At 41.5% G+C, this 22,588-nt stretch overlaps 1 protein-coding gene across 4 annotated transcripts in view; it reads left to right on the top strand.

Moving 5' to 3' along the window:
* The first annotated feature begins 288 nt into the window (after positions 1-288).
* EPHA3 (EPH receptor A3) overlaps positions 289-22,588 on the top strand; it is a 325,699-nt gene continuing 303,399 nt past the window's right edge. For all 4 annotated transcript variants that reach the window (XM_072812072.1, XM_072812074.1, XM_072812073.1 and 1 more), the window contains exons 1-2: positions 289-492; positions 17,433-17,497. In XM_072812072.1, the coding sequence (XP_072668173.1) occupies positions 405-492; positions 17,433-17,497 (153 nt within the window). In that variant the 5' untranslated portion in view covers positions 289-404. The remainder of the gene's footprint in view (positions 493-17,432; positions 17,498-22,588) is intronic.

Below are 22,588 nucleotides of genomic sequence, written 5' to 3'. Positions count from 1 at the left end.
CCGCCTGAACGAGGGGCCCCGGCTCCGCACCGCGTCCCGGCCTCTCGCGGCCGCGCCCCCAGGGCTGCTGGTTCCCGCGGGCCGCGAGCCACGCCGAGCGGCTCCCCGGGGCTCGCGCGCGCTCCCGTCCTCCCGCGCCGCCCGGCGCCGCCGCCACTTGTGGATCCCCCGCCCCCGCCCCCCGCCCCCTCGCCCCCCGCCCCGCCCCCCGCCCCCCGCCCCGGCGGCGCTAGGACCCGGCAGCCCGGCCGCGCGGGGACCGCCGCCAGGCTCCTCCCGCCTCCGAGGGGGACCCGCCGGCGGCCGCGAGCGGAGCATGGTAGCTCGGGCGGCGGTCGGAGCGCCCCCCTCGCAGCCGCGCTCCGCGCAGATATGCGCCTCTCGCTGCCCGGTGCGCCGGCAACATGGGCTGTCACCCCTGCGTCCTCCTCCTGCTCGGCTGCGCGGTCCTCGGCTGCCGCGCCGCGCTGACCCTGCCGCCCCCCAACGAAGGTAAGCAGGTGCGCCGCTGCACCTTCCCGGGCGGGGTCGTCCGCACCTTCCCGGGCCGCGCCCGCTGCACCTTCCCGGGCGGGGTCGTCCGCACCTTCCCGGGCCGCGCCCTCCGCACCTTCCCGGGCGGGGTCGTCCGCACCTTCCCGGGCCGGGTCCTCCGCACCTTCCCGGGCCGCGCCCTCCGCACCTTCCCGGGCGGGGTCGTCCGCACCTTCCCGGGCCGGGTCGTCCGCACCTTCCCGGGCCGCGCCCTCCGCACCTTCCCGGGCCGGGTCCTCCGCACCTTCCCGGGCCGCGCCCTCCGCACCTTCCCGGACAGGTCCTCCGCGGGGGGACCGGGAACGTGCTCTTGGGGTCGCCGCCTCCCGAGCTTTGACAGCGGATTTTGGATGGCCCGAACCGAAAATGTGGTTTTAATCTGATACCAATTCAAGCAATTACCTTGTTTGCCAATTTTAAGCCGAAAGAAAGGAAAATCCTCCAGTTTTACGACCCAAGATGTGAATGTGCCAAATAGCCGTGGCAGCATTTTATTCCTCCTCGTGACCGCGTAGTACTCTGAGAAGTTCAAGGGAGAATTGGACCCTCCTCGCCAGATCCTTGGGTACAGGTGATGACAGGTTGTTCCTCCTTGGGACCGGGCGTTGAGCAAGGGACGAGGGGGACCTCCGAGTTTGTGGACGCGGGGGGTGTGTTTCTGTGGCATCTGCAGCACCAAGTGCTGTGTATCCCGCCAGGCGATGGCCTGCCCTGTGGTACAGGTTCTAATGAGCAGCATATGCCACATTAACATAAGTAATATTTGCGGGAATTGCAATAAGCTTAGGTTGGATTCTCTTTGTTTAAGGGCTTACATACGAATAAGGGACCGTATATGATGAAAAGTGACAAGCTCCTGGGTAGGTACGGTAAATAACTGAATAGCAAATTAAGAAAGAATGTCCAAATGTAGCAAATGGCATTTCCTGATGTTGGGTTATTTATTTTCCTCCTGATGGACATTCATCCCTTTTCAGTGGATTAAAGTGCAAATGTGATCTTGACGACACCAATGTTTCCTATAAGATTGGGCATTTGATGGATACATTGCCTTTTTCATGTATACCTTTTGTCACCTATTCCTAATGATTTGTGAATACAATGACTGACTCTTAAGACAAAGTTCCCTAAATAATTGATTGCTTTAAAGCAACACTTACAGCGTTGATTTCTTCTTAATCATTTTGGACTGGTAACAATGACATTGAGCAATTTATTTTGCGATTTAGCAATACTGAACAATGATGTCAAAATGCGTCACCATATATTTTGTCACTAAAAGTACATTGGCAAGCCAATGTATATGATATGGATTATTTTAAAGACACGTAAATACTCAAAATATTTAGAAACTTCTTAATTAGATCTAAAAACTGCCTCTCATATTTGGTGACCTACTTTCATTGCTAATAGACTAGTTTAATTTTGTTCTTTCCTTAGTGACTGCCTTTATCAGTTTGGCAGATTTCATCAAATTTTTCTGTTTCTCTTTTTTCAACTGGGAAAGTGAAAAATTCTAAAATATAAGGATCAAGAAAATCATCTAATCACCTTTAAGTGACTTTTATTTTTTTAAAAATCAAAATAACATCTTTATTTGAAAGTAATGGTCAATCATTTTTCATTGAATGAGAGGCAAGAGTAATCATTTGTATAATGAGTAACATATCAGTAAACTGAAATTATTATTTATTTAATCTTATTTTTAAAGATATTTAAGAATTGACGATAACTAGAAGTAAAGTAATATTATTCCTGTATCGCCATGATAAATTTTATTTCTCCAGATGGAATATTTATAAACTCTTTGGATAATGGGTTTTACTGAATTAATAATGCACAGGGATAGAGCTGAGAGTCAATATTTTTGTGGAAAACATAACCTTTCAGTATACTGCAAGAGAAAGAGAAGACCCTTTAAACTTATTTATGCTCACATAAAATTACTGAATATTAATTTAATGAAACAGGAGTAATCAAATGTAAATTGCTTTTAAGCCAGACTGTATGTTTCAGTATATAATGTATATATTATTTATGTGGGCAGGGTTGTATATAAAAAGGGAAATATTTACAGAAAACTGGCAAAATTACATTTAATTTGTTTGGATAAACGTTTATCCATTGTTCATGGGATTATTCTTTCCAGATCATGTCCTATGGGTAGTGTCTCCTTTCCCTCCTGAGGTCTTGAAAGGAAGTTTTAAAACAAAATTTAAAATGAATGACTTAACTTGAGTAATATTTGAGTGAAATTTTAAATATTAATGCAATAGCTTAAATCTTAGTAATTGAACAACATGAAAAGTGAAAAATCCAGGAATTGTGCCAAGTTTTTCATGCAATTCTAACAACGTCACTTGAATAGAAAGTAAAATGCTTCTGAAAATTCATATATTGGGTGGAAGTAATATTGATAAAATGAATCTGGTTAATATAGCTTTCTGATATAGATTTTGAGAACTGAGATATAAAATTCTAAGTTGCATTTAAAATACGAGGCTAAAATTCTGTTTCAACACTGTGGAAAATTTAGTAAAAATTATTAGAACCTATTTCATAATCTGTTATGAAGTTAGGCATGATGGAATTAAAAGGGAACAAAATGAAGCCATTGAGTTGTTTTCCCTAGTGTGATTTTTTAAAATTTGAGATTTGATAACCAAAAATCAGTATTAAAATGCCCATGGGCCTATGATTGAAAAGTTAAAAACAAACTTAGAAAAAGTTCAATCTGAATTTTCCTCTTATTGACCCAGTTACAAATAACTTTTTATTATGCTTTCAAGAAAATGATTCCAGGTGACACTCAATCACTGGCCTCCTCAATGATAATAGATTATTCGTAGTTTCTGGGATCACTTAAACTAACAATTGGCCTATATACTTAAACAGAAACTTTATTAAAGCTGCATAGAACTTTGTTAAAAATCTTATCAGGTCTCTGTTTACATGATATACCAATACAAGACTTCTAGTGGGAAATGAACTACTCATGGCAAAGTAGGATCGCTACACTATGTGTTCCTTAAAAAGTTCGTTTATTTGCTCCCTATTCCGATCCCAAATGGATGATAATAATGGTAAATGAAAAGAACTTTGTAAAGAGGTAGGAACTTGAGTAACATATCAATCTTTTTAGCAATGGATAAAGTACTCTCTTTAAATACTTTCCTACGTTTGAAAGAGTCTGAGGCAGAATGAACTGCTTATTCTCAGTACATAAACACTAAATCATTTTTCTATCCAAAAGCATTTGTGAATCAGATTAACAATTACCCATAGAGCTCTTTAGATTGGAAATCAGAGTTTTCAAAATAAAAGTAAATAAAATTAAATCTGCTTATTTATAATACTACTTATTTTGGGAGACTTTTTATTGGAGTGGCTGGGACACTGCATGTATGAAGTATATTTTACTGAACATAAATCTCCTAAGTACTAAAGGCGACTATGTGATTGTTTGAACCTTAAAGGTAAAATTTGCAAATGAACACTGTATGCTTCCCTTTGACATTTAAGCCAATGTTGGAGACAAACATTTAAACAATGGATTATTCCTCTTTTTAAAAATTATTATAAATTGGCATCACTTTTCATATATAAACACTTATCCTCAACTAATAATACATTGTGATTGAAATATTTATAGAGACTAAGCTGTCATATCTTTATAGGTTTTTTTTGAAGAGGGTTTACATTTGCTCTTAATAGCATTTCATCACGCTAGACTAAATAATTGAATGCATTATACATTTTTGTAATTTAATAGCTTCCCTAATAGCACCCCCACCCCCCAATAGTTATAACTATGCTATTTGCCTGAAGGTAGGAGAAACCTTAATTTCACTATTTTATAACCCACAACAGTTAACACTTGACCTAGGTCATTAACAGGATTATCAGCAAATTTGTTTAAGCTTTTACTGACAACCTGAATTGCTACGATAATATTTTGATTGTGCCGGAAAGAAACTTCTTGTAACCTCTCAAAATCTATCCTGAAATTAATTCATTTTGAATCTGTATCTTCCCAACAGATTATTATTATTGAATTATTGATAATAATTCAATTGGGAAAAATATCCATTCTCCTCACTCTTATGTTTCATATATTACACCATTCTAGTCCTTGTCATAAGTGAGCAATTAAAAATTCTTTTAAATAATAAATATTCTGGCAATGGCAATAACAATAGATTTATAAACACAAACCAGGTATCTAATTTTCAATTTTATACTTTTTTATTATTGGTACTCTAGTTGATACCACTTTTCTGCTTATTTTAAGATTTAAGGTCAATTGGATATATTTATAACTCAGAAACAACTGGAACTATAAAAGGGAAACCACATACAATAATACACCATTGCCACGTGTTACATCATGGTTGTTTTTACATAAAGTTGTCTTTTCCATGAAATGTAGAAATTGGGAGCAAAAATGAAAGGCACTGAAAATTAATGTAAAAAATTTTAACAAAATATTGTACACAATCAAAACCTGAAGGCATTTTTTTAAACATTGTTAGGAAGTTTCATGTGAAGTTTTTAAATTGAATATAATTATAGTTTGTGCCTTGCTCCTTCAAACAATTTAGTAGTTTCACCTTCACTCTTAAGAAACTTAATATCTTTAAAGAAAAAATTTAGTAAAATTTTTTATTGCATTTTTATACTATCCACATGTCAATATTCAAATTTTGGTGTGTTTTCTTTAATACCCCACTTCTAATAGCTTCTCACAGTAACTTTCTTTATAAAGTACCCTAAATGTTAGAATTGTTTCTGAAGCTTTGGAATTTTCCTGAAATAAAATATATGCAATTTTTAAATATCAAATAATCAGTTACATCTGCAAAGGATTTTTAAAGGCAAAACATATTTCCACAGTATATTTGATTTACTAACTTCAACACAAATGGAAAGAACAAGAACTGTTCTTGAGCGTTACATTTTCCAAGTCATAAAATCTTCAAGAAAATATTAATAAAGCTTTCCACAAATCATCAAAACTCGATAAGTTTTTACAGACATTTACTTACTAAGAATTCTATGATGTGGGTTACCTTTGATTTTATTAGTCATTCCCCATGATTTTGTTTGGCATAAATACTAGATGTAAGGAAAATATGTATCTCTTGGAAGAACACTAGATTTACAAATCATTTTCTGTCAAGATCCTCAACTTTATTTTCTAATATACACACTTTTTCTTTAAAACATTTAATAAACCTTGTTCTTCTAATTCCTGTTTGATAAAAGATGTAGAAAAACAGATGCAGGTGTCCCCTCCCCCCCCCCTTGTGTTCTGTTTTCAGAGATCTGGATTTTATCAGCAGGGAGGGTCACTGCAGGGCTTTTACAAAGTGGACAAGTAGCTTTCCACAGATTGTTCAAATAAAGGGATGACTGGTGGTGTGAAACACTCATTATGTCATTCATCCAGGTATTCCGAAAAGTAGGACTTGAAATTTGCTTTTCGAAAATCGGAAGCCTTAGACAATTCTTTCCTAATGACTTAAGAAATAGAAGCAACGTAGTAACTTTTATAAAATGCAAAGGGTTTTCAAGCCACAAATCAAGCTGGGAAGACACTCCCGGTGGGAATCAGGGCGTGGGAGCATAAGCCCCCCTTCATTTTGCCCTCTGGGTCTGTTACAAGCTGCCTGGTATCAGGTAGTTCTTGAAAACTGGCAGGAAGTTTTCTCCTGGAAAAGTAGGAAAGTCAGCAGATTTCAGTTTGCCTCCTATCAGCTTTCTTTGAAATAAAAAAGGGTGGTCGTTTACAAAGGAAAAAAAAAAAGCCTTTGAAAGTGGAAAGAAAATAAAAAGTTCATTAGAGAGATGGAGGGAGATGTGCAAAGGTTCTAAAACCAATGTTGACACTAAATATTTTGCTTAAGGAGAAAATATTTATCACCTCAAACATCTGGCTAATCCGTTTTTATTAAAACCCTAAAAAGCTGCCCCTGAAGAAAAAGGGGGAGGTCTGCGTGGTCGCGCCCTCCCTAGGCGCGCAAACCCCGGTTCTTCTGCAGAAGAGACAGTTTTCGCGGGGACGGCGGGGAGCGCGGCCGCGGGGACCGCCCGCCCGCAGGCCCCTCCCTCCGGGTCCCGGCCCCGCCCGTCGCCGCGCGAGATCCCACGCGGGCCGGGGCGGCGCGGCCCCTTCCCTCGCGACCCCCGCCTGCCCGCGGTCCCGGGGACGCCCGGACGTGCCCTCAGGACTCGGGGCGCCCTGGCAGCGCCCCCGCACCTGCACCGCCCGCGGCCTCGCGGGCCGCACCGGCTCCGGCTCCGGCTCCGGCGGAAAGGCGGCGGGGGAGGCTCCTCTCCGGTCTGCGCGCCCGGCCCCAGCCCTCCGGGACGCGGCCGCCGCTCCTGCCAGCGGCCCGGCGCCCCCGGCCTCCCGCAGCCGAGCCCCCGCCCCCGCCGCCGCCGCCGCCGCCGCCGGGAGGGCGGGGCGGGCCGGGCGCTGTCAGCCGGCGGAGGGCGCCGCGAGCGGCGCGGGGCGGCTCCCAACCCGGCGCCGGCTGGACCCCGGGCGCGGGCAACGTGCGCCCTCTGCCTGCTGCCGCCGAGCCGCGGGCGCCGAGGGGCGGAGACCGCCTGCCCACCTGGCCCGCCTCCCCGCCTGATCCTCCTGCTCACCTGGGCCCGCCTCCCCGCCTGGCCCCGCCTCCCCGCCTGATCCTCCTGCTCACCTGGGCCCGCCTCCCCGCCTGGGCCCGCCTCCCCGCCTGATCCTCCTGCTCACCTGGGCCCGCCTCCCCGCCTGGCCCCGCCTCCCCGCCTGATCCTCCTGCTCACCTGGGCCCGCCTCCCCGCCTGGCCCCGCCTCCCCGCCTGATCCTCCTGCTCACCTGGGCCCGCCTCCCCGCCTGGCCCCGCCTCCCCGCCTGATCCTCCTGCTCACCTGGGCCCGCCTCCCCGCCTGGGCCCGCCTCCCCGCCTGATCCTCCTGCTCACCTGGGCCCGCCTCCCCGCCTGGCCCCGCCTCCCCGCCTGATCCTCCTGCTCACCTGGGCCCGCCTCCCCGCCTGGCCCCGCCTCCCCGCCTGATCCTCCTGCTCACCTGGGCCCGCCTCCCCGCCTGGCCCCGCCTCCCCGCCTGATCCTCCTGCTCACCTGGGCCCGCCTCCCCGCCTGGGCCCGCCTCCCCGCCTGATCCTCCTGCTCACCTGGGCCCGCCTCCCCGCCTGGCCCCGCCTCCCCGCCTGATCCTCCTGCTCACCTGGGCCCGCCTCCCCGCCTGGCCCCGCCTCCCCGCCTGATCCTCTTGCTCACCTGGGCCCGCCTCCCCGCCTGGGCCCGCCTCCCCGCCTGATCCTCCTGCTCACCTGGGCCCGCCTCCCCGCCTGGCCCCGCCTCCCCGCCTGATCCTCCTGCTCACCTGGGCCCGCCTCCCCGCCTGGCCCCGCCTCCCCGCCTGATCCTCCTGCTCACCTGGCCCCGCCTCCCCACCTGATCCGCCTCCCCGCCTGGCCCCTCCTCCCCACCTGGGTCCGCCTGCCCACCTGGTCCGCCTCCACACCTGGGTCCTCCGCACCGCGAGCTGGGTCCGGAGCCCTCGGTCGGCCAGGTGGGCCCTGACTCCGGCAGGGGCTGGGCCCGGGATGTTGGGGCGCCCGCACCCCCACCGCCCTCAGCCCGGCCTTGCGCGCGGCACCTCGGAGCCAGGCCCGGCAGGTGCCGCGGGCCCGTCCTGCCGCCTCCGGAGCCCCCGCGGTGTCGGGGGCCGGCGCCGCCAGCTGCTCTGCGGGGACCCCGCCAGGTGCGCCGCCCGCCCGCCCGCCCGCCCTGCCGCCGCCGCTCGCGCCCCCGTGGCTGTTGGTGGCTCTTCCCGACCGCCTTTTCTTTGGTTCTTCAGTCGCTTAAAATAAAGAGAGGCGCCCCCACGCCCCGCTTTGTCTGAGGCCGCCCGGGAGCCCCCTCGGGAGCCGCAGGCCCGGGCTCCTGCGCTTCGCCGCCGCCGCCCGGGGGGCCCCGAGGGTTCCGGGGCGCTGCCATCCAGGTGGGGCGGCTGGGGCCGATGCCCACGCTTCCGTGCTTGTGCAGGTGGACCTTGAGGACTTCTCGCGAAGGCGGATTGCTGGATCCAGGGGATTCGGAGGCTGGGCCCTGCTGCAGAGCCCCCGCCGCGTGCCTCGCTGGGCGCGGGGCCCGTCCTGCCTGCAGCCCACGGCGGGTACGACGGCCCCTCCGCGGTCACGGGAGAGAAGCCGAGGAAACCAATCACAGTAAAGCAGCAACCGAGCAGCAACCGAGCCAGGTCCTCTCCTCTTTGTCTTGATTCCAACCTCGTGTTTGCTCAGGATCACCGGTGCCCATGAGGGACGGAAAGCACTGGTTTTTGGACCTTGATCCTACTGACTGGCTAATTTGTCCTGTGACTTTACAAGAATAACCTAGAAATACCCAGAGTAATGGGAAGAAAAACCGTGCTTCCAAGTACTTAGAAACTGTGCAGGTTCATACACTCCTCTAAGGTTTGATGATTATCTGCATGGGTGGGGGACGCACCAAGAAAATAATTCAAAGAAAATTTGTTGTGGACAGAGGAATAGGAGAAAATGTCTGTGCGTCCTGTTCTTCACACAGTCTTACCTCTGTCTTTCCTCCCTGACACTCACACAGTCCCTGCCTCGAGCTGGAAAGAAGATTTTTTTTTTGGTCAGGAATCCCATACACAGATTGTGATGCAATTGTCAGTATAATGCAAATATAACTATTTGAAGTTTTATGTAATAAAAACAGAGTGGGAATTAACTATTGGAATTGTTACATAAATCAGCACCGGGGAAAACAGAACGTGACCTAAAAAGTCTACCTTTTATTCCCTGTGGAAACTTTTCCCTATTTGAAAGATAATTTATAAATTACTTAAGATGAGAAAATAAATTACAATGATTTATCTGCTCTTTCATAAAAACACTTGTACTCTATTTAAGTGGAGGCATTGAGAAAAGGTAGCTAAAACAGGGTTTTGAAAGGTAGCAAATTAAGTTGGGGGCAATTATATTTTTCATGTGGGTACTTCAGCGCATATGTTTTGCATTAATTGCTGCAATAAATTCTGTTAACCTGGTAAAGAGCAAAAACAGCATATTGATGACATTAGTCTTCCAAGTCAGGAAGCTGCTTTTAGTATCTTCCTTTCTTCACTGTAATGTACCAAAACAAAAAACAAAAAACAAAAAACAAACAAACAAACAAAAAACCAAAAACCCAAAAAACAAAAAACTAATGTGTGATCCCTTATGTTTCCAACAATGATTCAGCCGCTCAATCTATTGGCACATTTTGCCAGAAGCAAAAGTAAGGGCTTAGGAACAAATCTTTCTTTTCTTGCTTCTGGATAATGAGAGTCAACAACTATCTTTGCTATTTTTAATTTTTTTTAAATTTATCTTTGAGTTTGCGGAACTCTCTCATTCAGGAAAATGTAAACTTAACTTTAAAGTCTCCAAACTACTTGCCTCTTGTTTTAAAACAAAAATCTTGACTAATGGTGCACTTGGGGGGCTCAGGGGTTGGGCATCTGCCTTTGGCTCAGGTCATGACCCCGGGGTCCTGAGATGGAACCCCACATTGGGCTCCCCCACAGGGAGCCTGCTTCTCCCTCTGCCTCTGTCTCTCATGAATAAATAAACGAATCTTAAAAAAAAAAAAAAAAAAAAAAAAAAAACTTAACTAAGTACATAGAATGGTCTCAAAAGGTACAGGAGGAAAGAAAAGATAAGCGAGTTAATTTCATTGCTCATTAATCAATATCAATATTCAAATGGTTTCATCTTGAATTTCCTGTATGTTCATTAAGGTGAGGCTAGTTTATCTTCTTCCAAATAATAAAGATAGATGAACAGATTCTACAGGCCCGGTAAAGAGTAATACCTGCCCTTTACCCCCCTTCCCTTCCCTCCCTTGATGAAAATATAAGGCTTTAAAATTAACTTTTTGTCAATGATCAAGTTGGTTGGCTTCCAATCAGTATGAATCTTTTTTAGAGGTTCTCTATCTACCTCAGGGCTACTAAAGGCAACAGAGAACAGCTCTTGTTAGTACTTAACATGTATTGATTTCCTGATTTTCAAATCTAATTTAGCAATTAATACACATCTGTAGGTTTTGGAAAGATACATTTATTTATTGCGTGTAATGGTAGTCTTCACACTAAGGAGAAGTTACGCTGGGAAGCCAGTTTGCAGCAGCACCGTGTGTCTATATGTGTGTGTCTGTGTCACCAATAGTATTGTTGTACAGAACAGAACTATCCCCACACCGTGGGCACAATCTTATGAATGAATGTATGCCTTTTAGAATCAACATGTTATTCAACTCTGTTTCCTGGGATTACAAATTGGTGATGAGGAAAAATAAAAATAACCATTTTTAAGTTATTTGTCAGTATCTAATTTTACAAATTTTCCCCACCTGGATCCCTTAATCTACCTATAATATTCAAAGATGGGATAAAGCAGAGTTATGTACAAATTGTGATTTTTTTTTCCCTTTCATATGTCAGAACTATTTAGGGTTGGTTTTGCATTTTAACTGAATGTAAATAACTGGTATAATCATAGAAACTATAAATAGAAATTAAATCAGGTTGTTGTTCTCTTATTAGGTATATAAACTCCGTCAAATATAGCTATTCCTAAATATTGAAAATGTTTTTAAAGAAGCAGCGTAAAAGGGAGTAGTATTTTTCCCTTGGTTTACTTTTAGGATCTGGCTTACCATAGGTAAGTTAATACTCATTTACATTAGATAATTCAAAAAAGATAAAATCAGATTTTATTGTGGTATTCTTAACATTTCTGATCTGAAATTTTAATGCTTTGATAGTCTTTGTTTTTTGAAAAATGATTTTTAGTCATAATTGTATGATTTCATCTGAATGAACAGATTTCCTTAAACATTTGCATGTTGAATAAGCCCATTTTTGTATTTATCAAACAGTGCACACCGGAATATTAGTTACATATTGGACTTTGGAAAAGAAGCCTTAGGGAAGGCTATACTTTCTGCCCTTGAAGACAACTTAGGTAGAACAGGTGACCACAAAATGAATATATAAAGATTTTGTGTTTTCACGTAGATATAAAAATTAAGAAAAATGCAATATGACTCTTCAGAGGAGGGTGCAATTAACTTCCCAGAAAAGAGCACCTGGGATATAGAGATTTTTTTTAAATATAAAAGTTAATAAGTTAAAAACAAGGGAGAGAAGATTAAATGATTTGTCTAATGTCATGTGGTAGCATGATTATAATCCCAATTATTTTCCTGCCTATATCTAGAAAACTTTAAAAATAATTGGAATGGATGCATAAGTAAGCATATATAAGCACAAAGCACCTTTGAAAGTACTGAACAGGAGATCTCTGGGTGGCTCAGTGGTTGAGCGTCTGCCTTTGGCCCAGGGTGTGATCCTGGAGTCCTGGGATTAAGTTCTGCATCAGGCTCCCTGCATGGAGTTTGCTTTTCCCTCTGCCTATGTCTCTGCCTCTCTCTCTCTCTCTCTCTCTCTCTCTCTGTGTGTGTTTCTCATGAATAAATAAATACAATCTTTATAGAAAAAAAAGTACTCAACATTCAGAAATAGCTCTTCTTAGTAAGCACAGATCTATGTCCAATGTAAATTGTGAGTAGGTGCATACTCACATGTGTAAGAATATATGAGAAACAGACACGATCGTATATCAAAAAAGAACCATCCCCAAACAGCAGCTTTTCTATGCTACTCATATTGACCACACTACCGAGAAAAATCACATTGAGGTTTTTCTGAATTCTACTTTCTCCTGCAGTGACGCGTTAAAAGTTTTCTATCACCAGCACTAATACTTTGATTTGTTTTCCTTGACACCATACTTCTAAGGTGGAAAGTTTTGAATTAAACTGACAAGCATGTGGCCCCTCATTGGATCCTTCGTGGACCTTTACTGAGACCCATATTTATGTCTTGAGGAGTTTGTATGTGCGTATGTGTTTGTCTGTAGACATCGGTCATGGTGTGTGACATAAAGTCCAGATGAAGTTGTCCTCCAGAATATGATAGAGCCAAAGCTATACCTTGATCTTACTTTCCCAGAAATTTAAATCAATTTGTTCTGCCATGGGTATCTTCTGAAATTAAAACAAAAGCAAAAACAAAAAATAAACAAAAAAAACACAAAACACGGTTTGTGGCATAAAGATGTCCAGAGAAAGTCTTTAAATCGAAATTAAATTCTATCTCGATGCTTTTTATTCTCGGTATTAAAATTTTGAACCAAATTTAACCAAGGGCTTCCAGGAATACTTTATTTCTCAAAGAAATGCTGTGGTAGAATGTTCTACTGAGCCAACTGTGCTTCTTCTGTTTCAGCTTCATAGCCATCATTCAATCCCTGTATGAACAGATAGCTTTCATTTAGTAGTTGAAGGCTGATAATTAAGATTTTATGATAAAAAAAAAATCCATTCCAAGGCAGCCTCGATTTATGGTGCGAAGGCAAAATGTGTATACTGAGGCTAGCGTACCTGTTTGCCTTAGTGATTATTTTTATAATCATGTTAACATCTTTTCATTTTTCACTTTTTAATCTGTCAGAAAAGCCTTCCTGACTTAGAAATGAACAAGGGCTGTTCTTCCCAGAACGCTTTGAAAAAGCAAAATATGTTGAAAAACGACAATGTTAATATGATCATTCATGTTCTACTCTGAGAAACTTTTACATTTTGGGGAACACATTTCGCTTGTCCGAATGGTTCGTAGTATCAGTTGACAATCCACAGAAACAGAGACGCGCTCTCCTAGGCCTCGGGACGCTGAGGTGGGCCGTGCGCTCATTCATGGAAAGGCTTGTTTTGTTGTGAGACCGCACTCCCCGTGATGGTGTGAGAGCGGTTTTCTCTGTAACAGGATGATGTTAGATGACCTTTATGTTTCTCAGATTAAGAAGGAGAAAAAAAGAGGAAGCTTTAACACAGCAGAAATAGCACAGGGTTTCCATTTACTGAAGTGCCCGGGCTTCAAGCAGAATTTTGGCCTGTGTTCCTGTTATTTCCTTGAACACCTCTAGTCACTGAAACACAGACATCTCCCTGTGAGGCTGGGTGTTGGAGGCCAAGGAGATGCCCCTGCTCTTGGCAAAGATGGAGAGGGGCGACTAATTACGGTTCCTCCTATGATTAGGACCTGTATAGGCGTGAATTCAAGATCATTGCTCAGGAGGAAAAGCGAATAAGAAAGAGTAAGTTGGTAGCATGCCCTCTTATCCAGAAATCTGTGTATATCACAGAAATAGGCTATTAAAATGCCATGTTTCAAGAGAAATTTTTTTTTTCACAGAACCACCACCACTGGAGAATTATTATTATTTTTTAAAGATTTTATTTATTTATTCATGATAGACGTAGAGAGAGAGAGGCAGAGACACAGGCAGAGGGAGAAGCAGGCTCCATGCCAGGAGCCCGACGTGGGACTTGATCCCGGGACTCCAGGATCACACCCTGGGCCAAAGGCAGGCGGTAAACTGCTGAGCCACCGGGGATCCCATAGAGAATTATTTCTTTGACTTTTACATAATGATTTTAGGGCTAAAGGGATGGAGAAATTATCGTAGACTAATATTTCCATGAGACGAAATGCCTGTAAAACTTAACAGAGTTTATGGGAAGATGCATCTGCATACAAGTTATAGTTGACTTCATTAATAATCTAAAAAAATCATATAAGTTTTAGTCTATGAAATACAATATTAACTCGATCTATTGAAACTTTAAAAAGCAAAAGATGTGCCCTGACGTTTGTGTAGTGGCGTCACTGAAGGACCACGATAGTAATCAGGTCGGCCTCTATTTTAGGAGAGAAAAGCGTTACTAACCCCAGTTCTTGAGTGATTCGGTGTCAGATTCAATATGTTATATTGCAATGTTGGATTTTGTCGATGTGTCTAGAGAAATCACTCGCAACACGTTGACTTTCAAATTCCATGAGCTTTCTCTTTTGCTTATTTCCATTATTCTACACTCAGACTGCTGCACAACCGATCACAGGAGACTTGAGGTTATATCCTGGGAAGTCCTGGTTTAGCAATCATTCACTCTAAAGTGGCTCATATTCTTAGATTCTGTGTTATAAAGAAAAGGCACCATATAAACTCAAAATTAATGCTTTTAAAAAAGTGTTTAGATGTTGCTATCCTATTCTGTTAGGTTCTATATCCATGGGAGATTTTATTTTTTTTATTTTTTTATTTTTTATTTTTTGGGAGATTTTAAATATAATTCAGAAACCCGAATGGTATGGTTGTTAGTTAAGGTATTGATCATACAAGAACACTGAATCTGTATAGCGTGTTATAAACTCACGGTGGCTTTAAATGCGCTTATATTATTTGATCACCGCCGCAATATTGAGAGGTAACCAGGGCAGATGTAGTTATGTTCAACAGACAGCAGGATCAGAATCATGAGTAAAGACGCTATTGTGTTTTCCTCATTCATGCTAAATGGAGTGCACTAAAAATTCCATTGCTGAGTAAATGGAATTTAATTAATCTATTACGCTTATGTTAATCGACAGTGTGATATGATTCTCTTTGGCTTAGCTCTTTTCCTTTGAGTAGACACCAAATGCTGATTAGTGATTAGTCCAGTCCTTTTTCCCCTCATTATCATCAGAAAAAACTTAAGGGTATTTAGTAGTTAACATCCTACATCCCAATGAGTCATTTAGTAAATGGAGACAATATTCATATCTTCTTTGTCTCAAACAGTTTTTTCCTCTGGTTACTAGTATTGAAATTAAATCAGCCATTTGTCTTAGCATGTTGAGTGACACATGGTCATCGTATTCAGTTATCACACATACACAAATGCATCGAACCATTTAGAACCTAAAGGCATTGTGACTATGATGTAATGATTTATGAATACTGGCTTTGTAAATTCCTGCAAATCCTATGTAAAACTCAGAGAAATCAACTCATGACGGATAGAGCCATCCAACTAGGCTTCATCAATGGACCATATCTATCAGAATGAATATGTGTAAGATACCTTCATCTGAAGGTGAAGATGTATTCTCATGTTTCCAAAAATTCTCTAAGATTGATTAATCTGAAATATTATCTGTAACATTGATTAATTGATAGAGGGCTTTAAAAAATCACTTTTGACAGATAATTTCAATACAATTAAGCATACTGTTCATTTCCAAACTGATATCCTGGGAAATAATACCATTATGGAAATTGCACTGTGTAATCCATGCAGCAACTGTCTTCTTCTCTTATCTAAATATAATTACTTCTCATTGGGATTAATTTATTGTGAGGAAAAAAATCTTCAATCATTAAGGAATTCCAGTGTAATTAAGTTTATGTGCTTTTCTTTTATTAGCAAAACTTAGAGATTCTAACTTTGAAAATTTTATGACTTCTAACTTAATAATCAGGAGGATTTTTTTTTTAAAGATTTTATTTATTTATTCATGAGATACACAGAGAGAGAGGCAAGAGACACAGGCAGAAGGAGAAGCAGGCTCCATGCAGGGAGCCCGATGTGGGACTTAATCTCAGGACCCCAGGATCACGCCCTGAGCCAAAGGCAGATGCCCAACCACTGAGGCACCCAGGCATCCCAATCAGGAGGATTTTTACATACTCATCTAGATCGCCAAATATCTTCCTTTAAAAAGCAGTGCTCGAAAATTCTAACAACTGTCAAATATATTATTTCTTTTACTTAACACTTTATTAAATTTATGCTTCTTGTTTTAGGGTGATTATAAGGTGGTACTTTTTTATGTCTCAGGAATACTTTATCAACACCACATGGGCCTGTTTATGCAGTGCATGTATTAACATTGTATTTTGATTTTTGTATATATGGAGACTGGCAATGATTTCTGATTGTATTTATTGACTCACCTGCTCTGGTTTGTGTTAATAATACATGGCTATTTCGTGGACACTTCCTGCACTAGTCAGTTGTGGGATTGCTTTCCGATTTAGATGAAGGATGAGGAAAAACCATAGTTTCCACTGTTTAATGGATCAACAATCAAAGTGAGCCTTTTATTATTAATTAAGCTTGAAGAATATTTTTATATTTTAATTTCTAATCCATTACAAATGAATACCCTCTGTGTTAAAAAAAGTGATTTGTCTTTTTTTAAATAATATATTCAAAATGCAACCACATGCATGTTATATCTAATATTCAGCAGACTTTTTAATAACTAGTGCAAAGTTCTGAGTAAAATCATTAAAGCTTTTGGGTAACAACACTCTCTTTAAATAACTAAAGCTTATTCCAGAGATTTTTGTAAAACAGGGTTTTGTTTTGGTTTCTCCTGAAATTGTTAGTTACACATAAGTAGACAGTTTATGTGGTATTAAAAAATAGTCATGCTGGATACAGACAATATAAAGATGTCCTGACAGACACAAACAGAAATAATGGTTCGCTATGGAAGCATATTTAAGAAGCCCTTTCATAGTGAAACCATATGTAAATTTGCAAATTTAATGATCTTTGAAGTTATTTTGATATCACGTTAGCATTAATATTTCTTGTTTGCCTTTTTACTATTTCTTCTTTAAGCTTATAATCATTTTGTCAAAAATTATTCTCAGTGTTTTGAATATTGATCTATCATTATAAACAAGCACAGTTAAGGAAGCCAGAGAAACTTTGATTCCTTAACTTTCCCCAGGATTGCTTTCCCTTCACCATTTCCTCCTTTTACTCTCATGCTCCTATCATGATAATAAAGAGTCCTGTGTTTTGAACATGATGATATTGTTGCATTAACAACAGACAATGTTAACTTGACAGAGGCAAATAGAAATGATTTATTTCTCTTAACTGCATTTGTGCATTTGTGTTTTTTTTTTTAGTCAATCTGCTGGATTCAAAAACAATTCAAGGGGAGCTGGGCTGGATCTCTTACCCGTCACACGGGGTGAGTTTGGCAAACTATTGAAGGGAAATGTGATTCTGTCCATTGTCTTGTAGGGAACAGAAGGAATTACTGGTCTGTTCTCTAAAATGAACACTTGTACTCTTGGTGATATGTTATGTTGATCAGTACATCCTGGACATGGATTAAGAGCCAGATATTTGTGTTCAATGGAACTATTGAAAATTTTGAAGTTCTAATTTTTCTTTTGAATTTATCAGTTGCTTGATGGCACTAATTAAGCCTTTTAATTATTACTGGCATCATGTAGATGGTCATCTAACCTTTTTTTGGTGATGTGATCAAAAGAGATGCATTGGAAAGACATTTCAAATTCAAGTAACATTGAAAGTGTGTGTTTGGGGACCTGCAGGGTTGTGGTCTCAAAGGCAGCCTTGATGGTCATTCCAAGTAGGGTGTATTTGGCAACTGTATAAACTGTTGATTTCTCTGTCTTTATTTCTTAATTTGTTCCCAATGCCTTAATTTCTTCACTTAAAATGTCTGCAGCATGGCTAGATCAGCTTAAGACTAGGGAATTTTATTTTAAAAAAATTTGACTACCTTTAAATTTTAAAGTCTTTTTATATCTTTCATACTTTACCAAGTCAGACACAGATTGTTAAAGTGTGCAGTATTTTTGTGACCCTAATGTTTCTGATAAGACTTCGCATGATAAAGTTTCTTTTCTTTCTTTTTTTTTTTCTGAAAAATTCTACTCATTTGGAAAATTCTTGTTCTTACAAAACTGTGTAATAAGTGCCTAAATATCCCTTGTTTCCAAGTATAGCCCGTGGAAAATGCAAAATGACACTTTGAAACACTTAGGATAGGAACAAATTTGTGTATTCTTTTTCTCATATTCTCATCCTCTTTTCAAAGAGGTTATAGTTACTTCCACTTCATTTTGGTATTCAGTCTTTAGATTTTTGTGCCTAAACATACTGATTTTTACGGTACTACCAGCTTCTTCTTCACCGGCGGATGTTTTACATCAGGGATACTTCATCTATCTGTCATCCTTAAATCTGTTTCTCTTCCTGGTACACCTTGACATTGACACAATGCCAAAACCTATCACATAATCAGGACTTGGTTAGTTGCTTTGGAGAGGAGAGTATGAAGTAAGCCAGGGTTTGGTTTTCCCATAGGTGTAAAAGGAATCAAGTGATTAGGATAAAAGCACATCCTGGGTAGTCATAAAGAGTGAATCAAAACTCCAGATTGAGCTGGAAAACTCATTTAAAACTAATCATCCTAAAGTCAAGACTAATTTTAATTCTGATTTTAGAAATTAGAGTTTTTCATTACGCCGTCAGATCATCTACTATAGAAACTGGCTGCCTCAGGATATATGAAAAGCAAAAACCACAGTGACATTTTACGAATAGATACTAGTAAATGCTTTGAAAAAAATCAACAAGAAATTAGCTTGTCTTTCAAAGCAGCAGTCTATTTCATGATTTCCTTTGAAGAAGGTGTAAAGAAAACATATTTCTATATATTAAGGAATCTGGGGAGAACACTGCATAAATGAATTCATCCTACCATGTTAGTCTTGTAGATTTTGTGGTGGAACAAAGTTGACACTTCTGCATCCCGACACAAGTTGGGGATGAGGAGGAATGTTCCAGAACTCTACTATATGAGGTGCGGTACCTGCACCAACCTGCAATATTAGTTCCCCAGAGATCCTTGGATATGCAGACTCTCAGGACCTGCCCCAGCCTTTCTGTATCAGAATCTGCATCTTACCATGGCCCCCAGGTGATTCCTGAGCACATTACATTTAAGAGACACCACTGAGGACAATCCACCTCTTGACTTTTTCCATCTCTTGGCCAATTTCCTGCCTCATTTTGTCTACAAGTTCTTACGGTTTTACCAGCAAACAGTTTTCAGTTTCTCCTTTGGCTTTTTGTTGCCTCAGAGAGCCAGCCTCAGGAGCTTGGCTTCCTCTTCTTTGCTATCCTGGTGCATCTCCTTGTAGCCCTGTCTCTCCTCTTTCTGAGGCATAAATAGCCTAACACAGCTGACCAAGTTTTCTGAGTTATCAGTAAAACTTACAGGGAGAAAACAAAAATCTCCCCAGGAGGTCTTGATATTTATAATACCCCAAGATCTCAGAGCACAAAGAGAGAGAGAGAGAGAGAGAGAGAGACCAGGGTAGAGAGGCAAATTATTGTCCTGTGGCGCTATGTGGTGTGTTTTTGCTTTAAATCGTATCCCTATATTGTGTTAACCATAATGTCTGAGGAAATAAGAAGCACTAGTTTGGAAAATGTTAGATTATATCCATTTCTTCCTCAGAAACTGATGAAATTCTTGAGTAAAAGCACTGTGCAGACAATTAAGGTTTGGGATTTAATATCCTTGCTTTTACGGTTGTTGATGCTTTTAGATTTAATTAATTATTTTTATTGCCTAACCGTTGCCATTTTCAGTATGACAAAAAAAATGGATTAATTTTGTGATTGTTTTATTTTTAAGGAAATAGTTTCCCTTTTAAATTTTTTATTATTATTATTATTTACGATAAGCACAGAGAGAGAGAGAGATTGAGAGAGAGAGAGGCAGAGACATAGGCAGAGGGAGAAGCAGGCTCCATGCACCGGGAACCCAACGCGGGATTCGATCCGGGGTCTCCAGGATCGCGCCCTGGGCCAAAGGCAGGCACTAAACCGCTGCACCACCCAGGGATCCCATAGTTTCCCTTTTAAAGGAAACAGTTAAAAATATTGTGATATTCCATTAAAAAATGCCACATAATAGCTGGAAATAATATTGACTTGTTAGTGTTTTAATTGATTAATCCTAATTAAAGAAGTGCATCTGTTTGTAAGTTAACTAAAATATAAATGTAAACTGTGGGGAAAAATTGTAGTAACAGTGTTATAACATATTGGATGACTGAGAATCCTGCTTTGTGTATGTGTTTGTGAGAGAGAAGATATTTAAATTCTACTCTCTTAGGATATTTCCATTACCCAGCACTGTGTTATTAACTATATTCACCAGGTTTTACATTAGATCCCCAGAGCTTACTCATCTTATAGTGAAAGTTTATAGTCTTTTACCTACTTCTTCCTTTCTTCCTATTTCTCCTACCTTCCAGCCCCCGAAAATGCTGTTTCTGTGGGTTTGACTAGTTTTTTTTTTGTTTATTCCACAAAATAGTTATATCATACGATATTTATCTTTCTTTGGCTTATTTCATGTAGCATAATGCCATTAAGGTTCATGCATGTTGTTGGAAATAGCAGGGAAAATCCTACTCTTTTGATTTAGGGCAATGATTTTCAGTGTAATGAGGGTGGTGGGTTAGGTAGGAAGGTGATTTTGATTTTGCCCCATGGAAATATTTGAAAATGTCAGGCATATTGTTGGTTGTCATGACTGGTAAGGCATACAAGGTCAGGGTGCTGCTAAACATCTTGAATGAACAGGGCAGCCTCCCACAACGAAGAATTATCTGGTCCAAAATGACAGTGCCCAGGCTGTGAAACCTTTGCTTGGGGGATGAGTAATGGCACTCCCTCAGGAACTGTGGTCACTGGAAAGAGGCTAGAAGACTGTTGGCAACTTCTCTAAGCCTCAACCTTATTCCCATACAAATCCCAAATCTTTTGCAATATGAATTCTTTTTTTTAAATGATTATATGCCAGAGCTATATAAAATTAATATATTTGGGGGGAAAGGTCCCAGAGTGACTCATTGCTTCATGTATGTTCTTTCCTATTTTTGTTCCCCCTTTCCACCAGAGATGTATTCATGCATAAAACCTTATAGTTAACCTATGTAATTTTCTTGGGAGGAGTATTTCTCTATTTTTAAATGGTGCTTCAAGTCTTAGAGGAAACCTGGTAGGAAAGTATGGTACTATACCATTAGGCCTGGGAAAATTACTCCAAATGAGTATCTGGGAGGAAATTTAATGAGGCTTTGGTTTTTCTCTAAATTTTAAAAGAGATGCATTTATTTACTTGAAAGAGAGAGAGAGAGAAAGAGAGAGAGAGAGGAAGGACAAGTATGAGAGATGGGGGAGGGGCAGAGGGAGAGACTCTCAAGCAGACTCCTGGCTGTGTGTAGAGCCCCTGTCAGGGCTCGGTCTCACAACCCATCAGATCATGACCTGAGCTGAAAACTAGAGTCAGATGCTTAGCCCACTAAGCTGCCCAGGCGCCCCTATAAATGAAATTCTTGAAAATAATACTCAAAGTTTTTGACTGAAATTATCAGGGGGTTATGAACACAATTTGTGTTTTAATAAGAGTTTTATTTGATGGGGTAATTTTTGACACTAAGTTTGTTCACTTTAGTAAGGCAGACATGGCAGTGACATTCTCCATCCTCATGAATTCTGAATTATAATTGAATTCTGGGCATAATTATATTCAGAAATTTTAGTAAATAATCAGTAATTTAACTATTTTTTTTTATTTAGAGGACAATCAACACCTGTAAAAGCCCATTTATATTTTTTATTGCAATTTTGAAAAAGTCTTTTGCTTAAATATGACTTAATGCATTGATTGGTTGGTTGATGGATTGATTAATAATTCCCACCTACCACATAAGCTTAGTATCCATATCATCACAAAAGAGGGATCAGAGGGAGATAGGGCTGTATAATTAGGATAGTATTGGTATGCTGACCAAATAGTACAAAGGAATTATGAGCCTCAATTGACTTAGTTACAGAAACTCAGATAAGGAGAAGAGTGTGAGGAGTGGGTTGGGGAAGTGTAGACAAAGCACAGCCTGAAATGGGTGATTCGTGTATATTAGCAGGTGATAGAAGTCTCGAAATTAACAATTGTGGAGCTTTTTAAATTTTCTACCTTGCTCTTTTTTCAACTTCTTTAGAATTTTTTTTCCTTAAGGATTTCCTTAGCCGTATATTGGTGCCTTACTTCTGGTAACAAACAAAAACAAACAAAATGAAAACCAAATGCTCTTTTAGCAAAGAGGCCCTGTTGGTTGCCCCCCCAGGGCCCGGGCGCAGGCCTGTCCCGGGGAGAGAGCGGTGGCGCTGGGCCAGGCCCCTGCCGTGTCCTGGGCCGGGCTGGCTCATGGGAGAGCTCCTCACGAGC

Source organism: Canis lupus, chromosome 35 (genome assembly GCF_048164855.1).
Source record: "Canis lupus baileyi chromosome 35, mCanLup2.hap1, whole genome shotgun sequence".
NCBI classification, from domain to species: Eukaryota; Metazoa; Chordata; class Mammalia; order Carnivora; family Canidae; genus Canis; species Canis lupus.
This window is presented reverse-complemented; position numbering and strand designations above follow the sequence as displayed.